The sequence below is a fragment of the Syngnathus typhle genome, linkage group LG8 (assembly GCF_033458585.1).
Source record: "Syngnathus typhle isolate RoL2023-S1 ecotype Sweden linkage group LG8, RoL_Styp_1.0, whole genome shotgun sequence".
In the NCBI taxonomy this organism is placed as follows: Eukaryota; Metazoa; Chordata; class Actinopteri; order Syngnathiformes; family Syngnathidae; genus Syngnathus; species Syngnathus typhle.
This window is the reverse complement of record NC_083745.1, coordinates 1,935,628-1,953,979: the sequence shown is the minus strand read 5'-3', so window position 1 is coordinate 1,953,979 and position 18,352 is coordinate 1,935,628. Positions and strand designations below refer to the sequence as shown.

Genomic DNA, 18,352 nt, shown 5'->3' with positions numbered 1-18,352 from the left:
ATTATTTCTTTATAAATAAACAATAAAACATTCCTACTCTGTTCCAGCCTGTGCACATTGTGACATGGCATTCCCCAATGAGACAAATTCCTTGCACATTCCACTTGGCTGCACCGTGCCCAAGAATGACAATTATTGTGCGTATTGATCGGATGTCATTGGCCTTTGCGGAATGATTGATGTAGGGGAAGTTGGGGGTAGAAAATGCTGTCGATAGTGACATGATGAAGTGAGCACGCGGGACTATCAACAGAAAAAAAAGGAGATGCTGATCATCATTATTTATAATTCGTCTCACAGTGTCTCGCTTGCTCACTTTAGCGGTGTGCCATCAAATATTTAGATCCTCTGTCAAGATGATGTTTTTTTATGATTTGACTTTAACTTGGGGCTGGGACTGCATTAAGACGGCGAGGCAACCTCAGTGTCTTTTATTTTCATTTTATTTGATTTTATCTAAAAAAATCAAATGATTCTTTGTGATTTGGGCTGCATATTGTTTTGAGTCGATATGGTAAACTCAAATATTTGCATCTATGCACCCGTCCATCATTTTAAAGGATGTGACTGCAGCTTTGAATACCATCAGCCACGTTGTCTCCCTCACTCCCTGAGTGCTTAGACCTTCACATACATAATGGACGCATATGTGAGCTAGTGCAGGTGCAGCAGCTACTTTTAGGTTTTTCTCCTTATCATGCGCGATGTTCCCAGCTGCCTTGCTGGTGGTGAGAATACGGAATACTGCAATGTGACGTGAAATAACTGAATCCTGGTGTGAGAGTTATGTAAAGTTGCACGTCGCTTTTCACCAAGCTGTCACAATGGCTGCATTAGCATTCATGCAGAGAGGTACTCGAATTGCAATCTTTCATAATGCATTTCTCAGGCGGGGGGGGGGGGGGGACAGGCTTAGTAGTCCTTCCATTTTTTATTTTAAATGAGACCCCGCACATACGTCATTGCTTTGCCATTCTCAAAATGTTTCCACCAAGCTCACATCCATTATGTTAGTATTCCATCGTGTTTCATCTAAATTCGAGGTTGGTAGCTGTTCAGTGTTTGTGGTTGGTGTGAAGAGCGAGGTGAGTTTCTGGAACACCTGCAGGGCCGTGTCACCTTTCACGTACTCGCACTACCTTCACGCCGATGTCATGCACACCTGAGCCTCATCGGCGTATGCTACTTTTTAGGAATACATTTAAATCTATGCTCATCTAAAGCTGACTCCCAACTCCCCCATATAGAATAAGCTTAATGGGGGGAAAAAATAATTTAAAACCAATAAGGTAATATTCTTAAATAAGGATGTCTACTTTTGCATTTGAAGTCACACGGATTTCACGTTTGGAAGGAAAGAGGACACATTTGATGAATTATTTCACCATATAGGCTAACTATGTGGTCGTTTTTCATTTCGCGTTCCGACTGACTTGGGTTACGTCGCCTATTGTCGTAAACCGAGAACCCATTGCATTTCTGATTTGCATTCGCTCAAATGGAGACTGCGCTCCCCCCTCCCCTTCGGGTCCCCTCGCCCCCTCCCCGCAGAAGAAGAGCATCCTCGAAGCTAATCACTTTCCCATTCCAGCTTCAACATCCTCCTCATCTTCATCTTGCTGAGAAGAGGAAAGCCGGGAACGCGTGTTTTTTTGTAAGCGACTCACTGCGCTCCATAGGACGGACATGTTGTGCCTCGCGGTCCCGCCGCTGGTGCTGGTGCTGCTCGGCTCCAGCCTCCAGGCCGCCTTCGCCAACGCCGCCGCTGCTGCTGCAACCGTGAAGGAGGCGGAAAAAACGGGCAATTTCATGGAGGACGAGCAGTGGCTGTCCACCATTTCCCAATACAGCCGCAAGATCAAGCACTGGAACCGCTTCCGAGACGTAAGTGCGTGCGTGCGGGCGCGATAATGCGACAAAAACCAGATGCATCAACCAAATAATTAAGTAGCACCGCAACTTGCTCAAACTTGTTTATTTTAAAACAACGAGGGTGCAATGTGCTTAAACATAGGCTGTGCAAACAAAAATACTGTTTTATTTTTAATCGGGAAAAAAAAAACTATGATGATTTTTCTATTATTCCATGAAATGTGCATTAGTTCTATAAACGAAGGAAATCTATTTCTATCAAATGTTTTCCTCCCTAACGTGATGTTTCATAAGAGGCAAAAATGGATTCTCATCACTCCTTCTTGTATCTTCACTTGGGGCTTTCTCATAATAACAAGCAATTAACAGGGTGCGCATCCGTCTAATGTGGGCGATCTACTGCTTCCTTCTTCCGACGTGTCCCGGGAGTTTTCCTAAACAAGAGAATTAAGCAAGTGCAGCGCAGCGCAGCGCATCGGCGGGGTGGAGATAGATTGATGTGAAAATTCCCCCCACGGAGAGGGCTCAAGCAAAGCTGCAGGGATTGATCAACCAATGTCTGCAGCCTGCTCATTATGCATTAGACGTGTCTGTGAATGTATGGATATTTTTTTTTTGCCCCCCAGCTATGGAAAACATATTACAAATGACCCTCAATGGGATTTGGACAATAACACAGTTGGATTAGGTTCCAATACAATTGGATTTTAATTGATCCAGGGTGAGTCCTGCAGGACGGGAGGAGGTATGATTATAGGATTTGAAATATGAGTGTCAGTATTGCTTAATACTAGAGGTGATGGAAGGAACTGCGGTACCATCGGTGATCACATTCGTGGATCAGGCATGTGCCCAGAAGATGAGGTACATGTGCATATAGGAAATGGATTAGTCTGAGTTGAAATTGTACTTGGGCTGGGAATGAAATTGTGTTATTACAGGATTTTAAATCACTAAGTTTGCTTCAAAGTGGAAGTTTGGCCTGTAGCAGGGGTGTCAAACTCATTTTTTTTTTTGGGCGGGCTACATTGCAGTCATAGCTTCTTTCGGAGGGCCATTTTGACTGTCAACCCAAATCAATGTATGAGCACCTCATATTGTATACAGTCAGAGCTACAAAGGTGCTAACTTGCTCTATACGAGCTATGGCTAACCACTGCGGCTAACCAAGTGTCCCTTAGGTTCTTGCCTCCATGGTGGCAAATAAAGTGAACGGGACACGTTCTATAGAAAATGGATTGATGGACTTCATCTAAGCACACTTAATGTCTTTGCCGTCCAAACAACAACACGGGGAAAAGCAGTAAAAATAAATGTCCCTTTATCTTTGCTGCATCTTTCATGTTCCCTCCTCTCGTCTCAGATCTCATTAGACCATTAGACTGTGCAAATAATGCCATAACATCACATTGTGTATTGTATGTGGAGCAACGATGTCAACATGAAAGGACTATAAAGACGTCCCACGTCTTAATTTATCATCAGAGCTGGAGTGAAACACACACACTCACTTATTGTTGCATCCATCTCTTGTGATCATAGCCCCCAGCGGTGCTTGTGTGGGCTCACATTTGCATGTGTGTGTGTTTTAAAGGCCAGTAGTGATGGTGCTGCCTCTTCAGCTGATTAAGATGACAGGAGAAGCAACATAGAAGAGAGCCACTGAGCCTCCTGGAGGGGTTTGGGGGGTGGCTGGGGGGTCTTGCCAATAGAAACCACTTTGATTTCAGCCTGCTGCCTTAGCAACACCAATCTGTGTGTGAAATGCAGCGAGCATCTCTATGAACTTGATCACTCTATCCCAGGGCCAGCTCCCAGTCCACATAAAATGCATCCCTAGCTGGGAATTCTCTTGATTCACGAGAGGCGGCGCAGGCTTTATATCTTCATATGTATGATAATACGCAATCAGCCGCCGCCGCGTCTCGACAAAGAGCGAACGGTGGGAATTACATGCGGTCGTCGTAGGTATTCCGATGACACAAATTGATGTTGACTGGCACGGTCCTCCGAGAGAAGCATGCTGAATATTAATCGGGCACTGGAAAGCAATAATCAAAGCTACAGCACATGAAAGAGGAGCTCTCCTTCTCATCATCGTCGTCGTCGTCCTGCTTCTTCCGTAAACACACCAAGATGCGCTAATCCCGTTTTTGCGAAGAAGGGAGGCACAATAAGCAAGCAGCAGAGTGAATACTGTAAATATTTAATATGTATTCCCGGTAAGAACGGAGCGAGGATAACAGGCCTCTCACTTCCAATACGTCCACGCTCCAATTCAATCTATTTCACGGGAAGACAAGCGGATTAGATTGAACAGTTACAGTCAACAAATAATAGAATTCAATCCTTTAATCTGACAGGTGCACTCAACGATTCATTCTGCTAATGCACCAAATCCACCCAGGAGAAGAAACGTGGGGAAACAAAAAGAAGCAGATGGAGGATGCATGAGTTTTCGAACTCTTTGGCAGAATCTTGAAAAATATTTCCGATCCTACCTGGGAGGGTTTTTTTTTCAAATCGAAAATGCGGCTTTGTTGACCGTAATCGTATTTTTCTTAATTCGCACCTCCCAAAAATGTGATTATCCTATCTCTGTACCCTAGTTCATTTTTTCCCCTAGCACTAAATCAAAAGTGAATTCAATACATACGCTTGCTCCATTTCCCTTGCGAAAGCGATACTGTCCATGATATCACCCGAGCATGAAATTGGCCCAAAGTTGCGCTGATTTGGAACTCAGACACGAGATGAACTAGATGATGAATAGCGAATCTGCAACGCAAGTTTCTGTTTATTACTGACATTCATCATGCATGTCAGCATGCATTGATGATGCCATTTTTGCCTATCGCCCCCTCTCCTTTTCATACTCGCCCGCTGAAACCTTATCTGAAACGAACACACCTCTCTCCCATTTTTGCAGCCCAGGACCAACTGATCCGATTGGCGCCTGCTAGTTAATAAGTCAATTTTCCGCCAATCTCGTGACACACATCGGACTCGCACGTAAACTATGCAAAAATTCACTTGCTGAAGCTACTGGCAATTCTTATTATTGCAGAACCTTACTTTGACTAGTATATCCAAAATCACCTGAGAGAACAATTGAGAGGATGTACCGTAATTTTCGGACTATAAGTCGCGTTTTTTTTTCATAGTTTGGGGGGGGGGGGGGCGACTTATAGTCAGGAGCGACTTATATATTGTTTTTTTTCACAATTTTTTACTTGATCATTAACACATCACTTACTTACAAGTATAGTTGACCACTTCACATGTTATTTTTAGTATAGTTGATCCGAAAATTACGGTATTTGGTATGGGAGATGCGAATAAATGAAATGACGCTATTTTGCAAACTCGCAGCAAGCAAAAATGTTATGTTTTATTTTTATGACTACATAGCACTCTCCGATATTGTATTGTTATATTGTCCATCAACATATGTCTGTGTTCAAATATCGATTGCGTAAATTGTTGCCGCACCACCGTATAGATGCTATTGATTAGCCAGTCTATAGCATTTCACGTTATCTTAGCTATATTTGCTGATGATGCCAAACAGCTGCTTATTGTGAAATGGATTCAGTTGAGAAAATGGTCACTTTTGACAATCTCACAGAAAAGGCAACGTGTCTCTGAAGGTGCAGACACTCGCTGTGAACAGCGAGTCGTTCCATCAGCGTTGCGCACCGTAGCTTTGCAGCTCGACACTTCATGCGTACAGCGCTTTGCTGCGCTGATGCAGATGTGTACGACGATAAGAGCTCATCAAAAAGTCATTAGTCGAGCTCGTCATGCTGCTTGCTCCTTATTGGAGTCCAGATTAGGCATGAGACTGCAGAAAGTCCGGAGATGTGTTGAAAAAGCAGGGCACCTTCATCCGTCTCAAGAGAGGAGGATATTTTGAGGGCAGGTAAGGGGCGGACTGCTGAGATGTTTCTGGCTTCCCACCAAAAGCCAACGTCGACTGTAATTGGGGCGGAGGGGAAAAGAAATGCCCGTTTCCGTTCTGCTGTGTTAGTTCACTTCTGAAGGACGCAGGTGCTGCAGGGTGTGAATTTGCAAATCAATAACACAACAGGAACAAATATCCAATTCATTTAGCTGCTTTAGCATTCAGCTAATGCGTTCTTTTTGTTCCTGGTCCTACCTCACAGGTGCCAAAAAACTGCCTGCGAGGGCTTTCCCCACAGACCTGCTTCTGCTTCTACTGAACCCGAACACTTGAATATAATAATAATACGTTTTATTTATAAGGCACCTTTCAAGGCACTCAAGGTCACCGTACAGACATAAAATAGCCTAAAAAAATGACCGGAGAGCCAACTGCAAACTGTCGAGGAATAGAGTTCATTCCATGACAGGCTAATTGAGCGATAGGTCCAGCGTAAATGAACATATTTGAACAACCAATCACGGCTCAGCTTCAGAAGAATAATGAGCCGTGATTGGTTGTGACCTGACAACTGTGATGTCATTTTTAGTCGACAGCAAGTGGCAAAATGGCCGCCCCGTGAGATGGATGAAAAAAAAGAGGTGCCTTTTTAATTCATATTAAACAAACTAAACATTAATCACGACACCGTGTTTCAACCAGTTGGACGGCACAGAAAGTAGAAAGAAAATGTTGGGCTGCTTTTAGGGTGTTGTGCTAACACTAGCTGGTATTTGGCACGCATCCTAATGGTACCGGACCATTCATCATAATATCTCAATTCGTTCACATTACAGCTCTTTCCTTGTAATGTTGTTTTATTTGTTGAATCATTTGTAGTACAAAATACACATCTGTAAAGCTGTGAAATATTTCATTTATTTCCATTCTCTTTTGCGTATTGCTTCTATTGAAGACATCAATGCAAACATACAAAGCAAAGTTTGAACGCGACAACAAACGCAAATGTTCAAATAAGAACAAAGCTGCAATTGAAAATTGGTTGTCAGAAATGATATACACTCTTGCAGATAGAATGCATGACTCGAAACAAAAGAAAATCAATACAAAACCTCAGTAGGCTTTTAAAAAGTCAAACTTTTCGCTGACCCAAAGTAGTAAAATGATCCCATATATCACTTTTGAGTCATTTCTGGGCAGGCACATTTTTTTTTGCTTGTAATTCTATATCACGGCTCAGTTCATCAATCATTTTGTGGTGTCAGCAACAAAAAAAAAGCAAACAAATGAACCTGTTGCACTTGTGCACATCCATTTTGAATGTTCCCTTTGGGCTTTGAGAAGCAAATCTGTCCCCTGCAATCCTTCAACATCCATGCACCATAACAGAGCCGAATAACAAAAGCATACAGGCTTTTGTTTCATCTCAGGTGTCTCGTGCAATCTATAAATTGACGCTGGCGGCAAGAGTGCAACCCTGAAGGAGGGTAGAAGTGATAAGTGGCTCATGAAAGCAACGGAGGATATTTCACTGCGTTTCATCAGACGCCATCGGTGTACTCCAGCACTATCTGGCCTACTTTAATTCACAAACGTGCTTCCTTGAGATCGTCTTGAAAGAGCTAATAACCAAAAATGTCTAACATGTCGACAAATAGGTTGCTGCATTTGTTTTTCGGGGTAAGGTAGCAGAGGATGAGAAGGACTTGAGCAGCAGAAGGTGGAGGGCATCCTTGATGAGCTCTCCAGGGATGTGGAGGGGGCTGAACCTCATTCTGCAGTGCAGGTGACAAATCAGAGCATCACTGTCTAAAACTCTGTGGTAGAAATTCTGGAGGACTATTTTAGATTATTTAGAATATTTTAAAGTGCTTAGAATGTTACATTGTGTGGTTTCGAACAGGGAATTTTGTAGCAATAGTACAAAAATGTATATAGTAAGGAACGGTAAAAAAAAAAAAAAACTCCGAATAATAATACATACCGTATTTTCCGGCCTATAAGGCGCACCGGACTATAAGGCGCACCTTCAATGAATGGCCCATTTTAAAACTTTATCCTTATATAAGGCGCACCGGACTATAAGGCGCACCATTAATGCATCATGTCAGATTTTTAATCCAAATCAAATCATTCTCCATTTTATCTTTTTTATTTCAACTTCAGACGCAACAAATTACTTTATAATCATAAAATAATGATCCATAGTCTTTTTGAGTCATGATTCATAGTCTTCAGCGGGCCACTTATGATTGATTTCATGACACAATGTTTCGGGCCAGTTTAAATTTAGGAATTCGGTCCATATATAAGGCGCACCGGTCTATAAGGCGCACTGTCGGCTTTTGAGAAAATTTTAGGTTTTTAGGTGCGCCTTATAGGGCGGAAAATACGGTAGTTTAAATGCATTTAAGATTAAAGACAATATTATGTGCTATATTTTGTGCATTGCATTATATTTAACTTAATTATTTTACCCCGATAAATTAATGGAAATTCCCAAGCTAAAAATCTAAAGCTATGCTAAACTTAAAATTGCATTGTACAGTACGAAGACACACATGAAATGAAATTCATCCTTCTTGTGACAGCATTTTGATCACCCAAAATGGTGTCATAAGAAAAGCCTGAATATGGCTAACAACAGCAGTTGCAGTGTGTATTACCGCTCTGCGTTTGTGTGTGATGAATCCAGATATCAGCAGTGATTATGAAGAGCCCAAATTTTATCCAAGTGTTATTAAGGCGTCCTTTCGTGGTGCGACGGCAAGCGACTCGGCGCCGAGTGTGTCCGACAGTCGACATTTGCAGAGAAGCACCTGTCAGTCAGCGGCACTTGCCGACAGACGCACGTACTGGCGCATTCTTTCAAAGCCATTTGCCATCCACCCAGCAAGTGCGGGAAGCTCTCTCTCTTTGACACACTTCCTCTTGACTTGTGCTGAATCCTACAAGGGGACAGCAACCGCCGCGGATTATTTATAAGAGGGACCGGGAGCTGTCAATCAAACGCGGCCATGCAAAGGGAGAACTCTGTTTAACAGGCGGAAGGTAAATCACAGGCTTTCTGTCCTGGATATGTCAGATTTTTTCCCCCTCTTTAATCACAATGTGGGTTTGTTAGTTGTATTTTAGGGTTTGTTTACACAAGTGTCACACTGTCAGAATCAATTCTTTTTCACGTTTGTACACAAACAACTGACAGACTTGTGAAGCTACATATACAGTATAGCATGAAACTGCTTGGCACTATTTCAGTTTATCTGTGAGAATAACAAGAAGATGGGGCGGTAGACGTGTTTTCATTGTTGTTCACACCCACAACGGCGCTAACCACCCTTTTTTAAAAATACATTCGTTTATGCACGTTTGCAAAATAATCAACCCACCGCCGTGCACTGCTCGCCACGTTTATTGCGGTAGACTATAAAATATTGTCACAGTGAGTCACTGTTATTAGATGCAGTGTGTCGTTAGCCTCCATAACAACATGCTTACTTAAATTGTACTCACAAATGGATGTGTGTGTGTGTTTGTTTCCCACTTTCTTTGCGGACATTGATGCACCTTCTCAAGTCATTGATTTCCAGTCGTGTCAGTGCAGCGGAACATTTTCCTCACTGGTCCTGGTTGGAGCACAAACAGGGATGACTGAATAATTCAGATCGTGAGTCATCAATCGGGGAGATGCGGTAAACACGAGATTAATGGTCAGGTTGTAAACTATAAACTACAAAAGCCAGACAATTAATCACCAACCAAATGGAGTATCGAGTTCTTTCCACGGGCACACGTTGGCTTCCTGGCAAGGGCGTGTGTTGATGGAGACGAGCAAGGCACGCAGGCGGGAAATGTTTTGGTGCTGGTTCTGACAGTGATGAAAATATTGATTTGCATATGATCACACTGCGGGGCTCAAAGAACGTCTCTGAGATGTTTGGCGCCTATCACGCTGTGATAAGGTCTCGCTGAGGCATGGTAAATATCTTCAAACAATCTTCAACAGAAGATTTGTATTGTCAAAGACTATTGAGATATTTAATCTCATTCACAATCACTAGATTAGCCACAAACTGGGTGGTACACAGTTTTGTATACGATGCTACCTCCATTTATGAGTGACCCGACAACAAGATTATCAAGATATGAGCCGTCTCTCGGATATTTTTTTTTTTCCTGCTGAAAGTCTACAGCTACCCAAAAAGTGGGTTCAGAAAACAACCCGGCAGTTTTCAGTGTGTAACAAACCAAACACCATAAACCTTGCTGGGCTAACAAAACTAGCATTAGCATTCAAATACCGTAATTTTCGGACTATAAGTCGCACCGGAGTATAAGTCGCACCAGCCATAAAATGCCCAAAAAAACATATATATGTATATAAGTCGCTCCTGAGTATAAGTCACCCCCCCACCCAAACTATGAAAAAAAACGCGACTTGTAGTCCGAAAATTACGGTAGTTATAAACCTTTAAACAACACAAACAGCACCTATGAAAAGATAACCTCACAGCAAATACCCCCTAAAAATCAAACGGTTTATTAAGAATAACTTCAAAAACTGTTTATTTAAAATAACTTCAACCTAATGCCTGTGTTAAAATCATGCGCCACACTTAAACCTTGAGTGGGTGTTGGGGTGCTAAAGGCAGAATTTATTTTTTGCTACAGCTCTAGCTAAAACCTATTGCTGCACTTTGCTGCATAATTAATATATGGACTGATTTCTAAAGCAAATGCATCTCGTTTTAGCTTCATAGAGTCAGTATGCATAAAGTGCAGTGATGACTTGCCACTAATTCTCAATGTTTTTCTCTCTGTCTTCTGGCTGTCTTCATCAGGAAGTGGAGGTCAGTTCTTTTCAGTGCATTCACGGCGTGGTACGTCTTTATCTGTGCATGGCTTGAAAGTTAGATTGAAATTCTAAGCACTCCGCTTGAATAGCAGTAGGCGCCATATGTCTGGCATACAGGTAAACAGCAAGACAATTAGTCAAACTCATTTCCATGCAGATGCATTTTTCGTACGCGTCTGGCTGTGCTCCTCATCACGCTTTCAAGATAAAATGTGCACATTATAATCAGCGCGAAATGCTAAAGGCTCTTCTTACTTAGAGAACTGCATTCATTGTCAATTATTCGCCATCTTACTGATTTTCTTTTTCTATTTCTTTTTGCAGGATGATTATGTGCGTAATTGGGATGAAAATCAAGGCTCCAGTGACAGTGAGTTGTCATTTTCGTACTTGAAACAGAAAGTGTTTAAAATCTGTGGTATGCTAGGCCAAAGAGATAAAAAAATATATCTTTTTTTTTTCTGTACATATGTAACAGTAAGTGGCTGAAGCTGCTACTCGATATCATGCTGTGCCAGATTTTGCGTCGCACAGATATTTCATCCAAATGCGACATGACGCACTCATAGCAACATGAACCTGAAGAAGTCGATGAAAATTAAATATCGTATTTCAGAATCCATGACCCTCGGTTGAACTGGACACATGCGTCGCTTGCGTATTGTATTACACAGCCCCGAGTGTGTGTGTTTGTGAGTAGACCGGGGTCACCCGCTGTCTGATGCCGCCGCAGCAGAATAAAAAAGCAGGTTGAGTGATTGTTTTATTCTGTTTGACACGCTTGAGCAGATCTGACGCAACTCCCCAAGGAGATGCCCAACATTGCGTCTGCTTGAACCCATTGCAGCACTTTTCTCTTTCTTATTTGTCTTTGTTCCATTTTTATTCCCTCTAAGTTTCGAGAGCGTCCTCAGCTCCCAGCTAAGCATGAAGCGAATTTGCGGCAAGGCAAGCTATGACACCAGTCGTGTCCTTGCCGCTTAATTTGCAGCTTAAATGAAGTCTTGTGAATGGCAGAGTCTATTAGTGCACTGTCTGAAGGCCTAATTATGCTTTTCAGTTGAGGGCCGGACAGACCTGTACGTCAGACTGAAAGTAAAAGCATGGCGGATGATATATGCCAGACAAGACTTAATTTAATGGAAGGCGCCCGCTTTGCTGAGATGAAAATTGCACACAGTTTAGCTCACTCCAGTCTCGGGCTGCAATTATTATCATTTTATTTTTAAATGGGTTAATTGCTTGATTATTTTGTCGATTCATCGATGTATCACGCGTTAACAAGTGCAGGCATGAGAAAGCTTTTTTTTTTTTTTTTTTTTTTTTTACATAATAAATGGATGGAAAAATAGATGTCATCGCAAACTGTGAGGTCAGTTTGATCAATCGATCAATGACCCCATTTTAGTGGTTGACAGCCTGCAGTGTCATTTTTGGAATTGAACTAGTGGGAAAAAAATATCCTACAATATTCTCATTTATTATTTATTCATGTATTATTATTATTATTATTATTATTTATGATCTCATTTTGGAGATTACTGTACAAAATAGCCTTAAATAAATAAAGTATTGTACTGTATACATCACAGTTATACATAGATGGGTGGATCATCGATATAGAGCAAAGAGTGGGAGAAGGATGCCGATGACATTTGAAATGTCAGCCAGTGCAAGGGCAGTTACCTAGGCAACCAGGAACTTTCATCCTACTAAGTGACTAAGAGTGTGTGACAAATGCTTTCACATCCTTCCAAGTGCAAGCAATTTGGCGTTGCCTCCTCATTAAGAGCGATTATGTCCAAGTGTGCACCGACGATAAGACGGTCCATTATGAGGACGCGGCCCGAATTCCATCTTCATATTCTCAATCCGCACGGATAAATCTCATTGGAATCTGCATTGAATCGTACCAAAGCACCTAATTATTAAGGGAAGTGCTCCGCCGATTTACGCATTCGTTTAATCGCATAGCAGAGACCGAGGTGAGGTAGGACGGCGCAGGAATGGACGATGATGAGGGTGCCATCACGAAATGAAGACAAAGCCTCCAAGACGGCCACGCTGACATGATTGCGCAGCGAGCGAGAGTCCTCACAAACAAACCAGATTGAGCCACAAATCACAGTCAGCCCAGAAATGATTTCCAGCACCGCCGAGAGCCTGTTGCTATGGAAACGTCATCATCACCCGCCGCTGCTTTAATCCGCGGAAGCCTGTTAAGTTAACATGAGGCTCAGCCAGATACCTTATGCTGCTTGTGTGCTCCCAATACAACAGTTGGCAACCGCAGACAGATTTATTTACTAATGTTTTCAGTTTACAACTTATCATAGCATGGATGCAACAACAAAAAATGATGGAACCAAGCAGAACCCTTTTTTTTTTTCAGATGTGGACACCACCAAGGACCCCTGTCAAAAGGTCAAGTGCAGCAGGCACAAGGTGTGTGTCGCCCAGGGCTACCAGAGAGCTGTGTGCATCAACCGCAAGAAGCTTGAGCACAGGTGAGGGAGGATGGTTGCAAGATCCCAAGAATTTGTAGGAAATCCACAAGAAGCCAGACAGTAACAACTAGTGTTCCTTCTTGTCCCCAAGACTTAAGCAGCCTGCTCTCAGGTCCTCTGATGGCAACTGTCAGCCATGTCCAATCTCCTCTACCGGGCCTGTGTGTGGATCTGACGGACACAACTACGCCTCAAGGGTACACTGACATGTCACATTATTTTCAAACAGGAGGCCAAATCCTTAAAATAATTCCCTTTTTTTTTATTGGTGCAGGGAACAAATGCTAAGTGTTTAGCATTTAGCCTACAAGTATGCTTAGACATTGCTAAGTGTTGAGCATTTAGCATACAAGTAGGCTTAAACATATCAAAATGTTAAAACATACCGTATTTTCCGGACTATAAGGCGCACCGGACTATAAGGCGCACCTTCAATGAATGGCCCATTTTAAAACTTTGTCCATATATAAGGCGCACCGGACTATAAGGCGCACCATTAATGCAATCACAATATAATAACTTGAACTAGTGAAAACAATAACAATATATCAATAATGTTAATATCACACAACGCACAAAATAAACATGTAAAGCTTACTTTAATAAGTACAAAACAAAACAGTCAGATAGATCAGTAAACTTAAAAAGGTAAAGTTCCATCCATCCATCATTCTCTATTTGGTCCATATATATGGCGCACCGGACTATAAGGCGCACTGTCAGCTTTTGAGAAAATTTGAGGTTTTTAGGTGCGCCTTATAGTCCGGGAAATACGGTACTCGCAAATACGTTTACTCGGCGTTGACAGTTTCACGCTTTCGAAATAATGAACCCCCCCCACCTCGAGGGACACCATAACCTCAATACGGCCCGGGCCAAAAAATGAGATCAACACCCTTGCATAGTCCCCAAATGTGTAAACAACCCTGTCGGGCATGCATCACAGTCATTGGACTGTGGGGAAGGTGGGGGGGGGGACTGAGTATGGAATTAGAAGCCCTAATATGGGCTTGAGGGGGGTTGTTTTATTGATTTATACTTTGTCTCTTACATGGCCATTGCTGACCTTGCGCAAGTCCCGCACAGAAACCAAGCCATACAGTGGCTTGCCTCATGAATATTTGATCCGTGTCCTTGCAATAAGTCGTTTGACTTCACCTTCACGTGTCCTTGTCGCAGCTACGTGTGTGTGTGCGTGTGAATGTGTGTGTTTATGTCGCAGTGCAAGCTGGAGCAGCAGGCGTGTCTCACGGGGAAGGAGCTGAGCCTCAAGTGCTCGGGTCTCTGTCCGTGTTCCACCGCCGCTCCCAAACACGGTAAGATGCAGTTGTGGGTTAAATGTAAACATGAAAGTGAGAAGTTGTTACAAATACGGATTTCCCCGCAGAGACTTGCACCGGACAGGATCTGGCTGATCTTGGCGAGCGCCTCCGGGACTGGTTCCAACTCCTTCAGAATAATGCCAAGCAGAACAATAACAGCAAGCCCGCCGGGGCCAAAAGCACCGCAGCCAACACGGCATCAGGTTGGAGAAACTACTACAATGTGTTATTTTGGGTCTGGGCGTGCAGATCCGAGGAACTCTTGAAATGGTTTTCTTTTGGCTTTGTTGTAATTCATAAGCCAGATAAATTGCCCCCTTTGAAGACTTGGGTTTGAAGCGGCCATTTTAGGGTCATGTTGAATGAGCCTAAAATGTCCATGGGTCCTTCAAAATGAAATTCTCTTTGAGATTTTAATAGATTGTCAAAAAAAAAACATTGAGCCAATTCTTGAGTGTGATGTTTTTAAATGACACTCACCAGATAGAAAGCCCAAAAAATCTAAAATGAAAACATGTTTGTTAAGTGCTGGACAGGAGCCTGGTGGCCAGCTGTAAGGACTCCGTAGGTTGGATGTTCTCCAAGCTGGACACCAACGGCGACTTGTACCTGGATCACCCCGAGTTGGCCGCCATCAATCTGGACAAGTACGAGATCTGCATCCGTCCCTTTTTCAACTCGTGTGACTCCTACAAAGACGGCAAGGTGTCGACGGCCGAGTGGTGCCTGTGCTTCTGGAGAGAGAGTGAGTGGAACGTGTTCACCCGTCACCTCGACTGCCATGCTGTCTAACATCAAGGTCGCCCTCGGGACAGACAGAAAGAAAGAAAGAAAGAAAGAAAGAAAGAAAGAAAGAAAGAAAGACAGGAAGGTGGCCTCTCCAGTACGTAGTTTCCTCGTGTCTGTCGCCATTTATCTCCTCCTCTCAATATCTCTCCCTTCTGTTCCCCGGAGGGTTGAAATGGCTACCGCCAGGCAAGGAGAACATTGCTACTGCTTGTTGACAGCCGAGTTCTCCCTCAGCTCTCCGATATAAGCCGTCAGCCGAGCTGAATCTAGGTCCCCAACCTCCCGGCGTATGAGAGCACAATGCAGAGGAAGATTAATATTGCTGTAAGGTTGAGATTCTTTGACGTGGCCCGGCTGGCCGCTTGTTGCTAGGCAGGATTCAAGAAACTCAAGCTTAGCTACTGTTTTAATTTAAAAAGACAAATGTCACAATGTAATAAATAATCGCAATGTACCGTAATTTTAGGACTATAAGTCACTCCTGTGTATAAGTCGCCCCCCCCACACCCAAACTATGAAAAAAAACATGACTTATAGTCCGAAAATTACGGTACTTTCACACAGACAGAATCAAAGTGGAATTTTTCATGAATTTTCCTAATTGTCACCCCCCTCAGAGCCCCCCTGCCTGGCTGAGCTGGAAAGGATCCAAGTCTTAGATGGCGGCAAAAGGAAGTTTGGTACGTATTCTCGCACAAATCCTTTTGGGATTCGTTTTTATTGGATCAGGATTTGACTACGACGGATTCCTAATAGGGACCAGGGATTTAGTCATGATCAGGCTTATGGATTAGAATTTAATACACTGCAGGGAAAATCAGGCCCAAAGTGTGTGAGTAAATTTGCGTCAAAGTGGCTGAATGAGTGAGTGTATATTTGGACTCGTGCGCAATGCAGATTTTGGCTGGCTGGCTGGCTGACTGTGCTTTGAGTCAGGACTTTGCAAGGACACCGAGGGCACAGTGCCAGCCTGACTTTCAGATGCTCCTCTGAAAGAGCGCAAGGACGCTTTTCTTTCACACCGTCTTATTTGTATTCAGCACATATTTGTTACAATATTATATTCCAAAATGTCATTGATATTCAGTAATCGTTCTATAAAAAAATAATGGTTACAATAAAAACACGATAATGTGAGCTTGTGATGAGTTTTGGATTCTGAAGGTTACTCCCAAATATTTGAAGCGGACAATTTTGTTCTGTACTTGATCTATGTGGAGCTCAGGCTGTCTAACTTTGCAACTTACAAGCTTAATAAGCTCCACTTTCTCCATCTGGTGAAAATCCACGGTCCAAAGACTTTGTGTGGATGATATTATGCTGGCCTTCGTGTGTGTGAGAACTTTTTCCTCCACCATTCTGATTTTACATATTCATCACCAGCATTTTCTGGAAACCAAATTGCTATTCATGGATTTTGGGAATGCTTTCAATGTATGCGGCACGCATTCTACTGGGAATCCAGCGCAGTGAAGCATGACGCAAGCCTCCGCTCATCCTTGTATATGTGAAGATATACCGTAATCTTCTGAGTATTAGTCGCGGTTTTTTTCATAGTTTGGGTGGGGGGGGGGCGACTTATACTCAGGAGCGACTTATATACATATATATGGGTTTTTTTTCACTTTTGGGGTATTTTATAACTGGTGCGACTTCTACTCCGGTGCGACTTATAGTCCGAAAATTACGGTATGTGTGTGTGTACTTGCCAGGTCGCTTCATCCCGAACTGCGATGAAGACGGCTTCTACAGGAAGCTGCAGTGTGACAGGGGAGAGTGCTGGTGCGTTGACCAGTACGGTGGCGAAGTGGCCGGGTCGAGGATTCGTGGCAAACCAGACTGCGGTGAGTTCTTTTTGAACACACACAACCTCCACATCTCTTCGGATCCCCCCACCCCCCCTTTTTTTTCTGCAATCCACCCGACACAAGCTATCTTTTATGTCAACTGACTTTCCCCTCACTGCAAAGAGCACATTCATGCATCAAGCGGTCATTTGCATTCCAAAGCGCGTCTTGTCACGGCGAGAAAAGTCTTTTCAAGATAAATGAAGGCTTGCTCAGACAGAACCTTCTCCTGATAAGAACTGTTCCTCCGACAGGGCTTAAGAAATAACTCTTGAATCAGCACAAAGTCAAACTCCCGCCATTGTTTGGACTACTTCTCATTAGCAAAGCGTGCACTTGTTCAAAAGTTAACTGGAGGACAATGCCGAGTTCCATCAAGAATTGTGCCTTTAAAGATAATTGTCACAGGTAAGGTACATGACAATCTTAATTGCTCCCCCCACGTAGACGATGAAGTCGTGTATTCGGGCGACTTCAGCAGCGGAGTGGGCTGGGAGGACGAGGAAGAGAAAGGCGGCGAGGAGACCGCCGAGGAAGAAGAGGGCGAGGCGGGAGAGGCGGATGACGAGGGCTACATCTGGTAAAAAGGTCGAGCGTTTGTCCTTGCAGCCTCTCCTTTTTTTCCCCCGACGGCATCTCCATGTTCCAAACACGAGGAAACTCCCGAGGTGGATGTTGGAAGGGGGAACATATCACTAGCAGTAATCGTGGGGTGTGCAGTTAAAAAAAAAAAAAAGCTTGTCCCTCCTATTTGTGAATCTTTCCCTTGTAAGTACGTTTTATTTCGAGCAGATTCTGAGCAGCTATCCGGTAGTTTAAAATGGCCGACCAGCTCTTGTTGCTTTCATTAGACTAGGAACATTTTGTCTTGTTTTGGGTTTTTTTTTTTTCTTAAGTGGAAACTATACGGAGGACATTGACTTTGACTTGACCGTCCTCATCTCATTGCGCTTCAGCTCCGATGTGACAGTAGCGCTGTCTCATTCTTAACGCCTCACTCCGCAGCTTGTAAATAACGTCGAGTCACGTCGTGTACCAGAAGAGAGGTCGCCGCCGAAGGCGACAAGTGTACATCGTATCGTCGTGTGGGTCGGTTGTTGTGTTTATTAAAAAAAAAAAAAAAGGAAATGATAAGCATTCAATAAACGTGAGTGTTGTGTGGCCCCAGCTGGCCACCGTACATCGGAGTCTTTGTCTGAATAGCTTGTGTGGCGTAATTGTTCACTTGCTGCTGCTCGTCGTTTTGTTTTTGTGAA

The 18,352-nt window shown here is 43.2% G+C and overlaps 1 protein-coding gene and 1 long non-coding RNA gene across 2 annotated transcripts; one reads left to right on the top strand and one right to left on the bottom strand.

Moving 5' to 3' along the window:
* Window positions 1-6,784: 6,784 nt before the first annotated feature.
* LOC133158537 (uncharacterized) lies at window positions 6,785-9,604 on the bottom strand. The gene is made up of 3 exons (XR_009715232.1): window positions 9,290-9,604; window positions 8,443-8,724; window positions 6,785-7,551 (listed from the first exon to the last, which is right to left on the bottom strand). It is a non-coding gene; the product is annotated as an uncharacterized LOC133158537 (long non-coding RNA).
* Window positions 9,605-10,733: 1,129 nt separating this feature from the next.
* spock2 (SPARC (osteonectin), cwcv and kazal like domains proteoglycan 2) lies at window positions 10,734-18,276 on the top strand. The gene is made up of 10 exons (XM_061285627.1): window positions 10,734-10,748; window positions 10,956-11,001; window positions 13,024-13,138; window positions 13,230-13,335; window positions 14,361-14,454; window positions 14,526-14,663; window positions 14,987-15,205; window positions 15,867-15,929; window positions 16,962-17,093; window positions 17,544-18,276. Exons 1-10 carry the CDS (start codon window positions 10,734-10,736, stop codon window positions 17,678-17,680), a joined length of 1,065 nt encoding a protein of 354 aa, XP_061141611.1. The 3' UTR covers window positions 17,681-18,276.
* The last annotated feature ends 76 nt before the right edge of the window (window positions 18,277-18,352 follow it).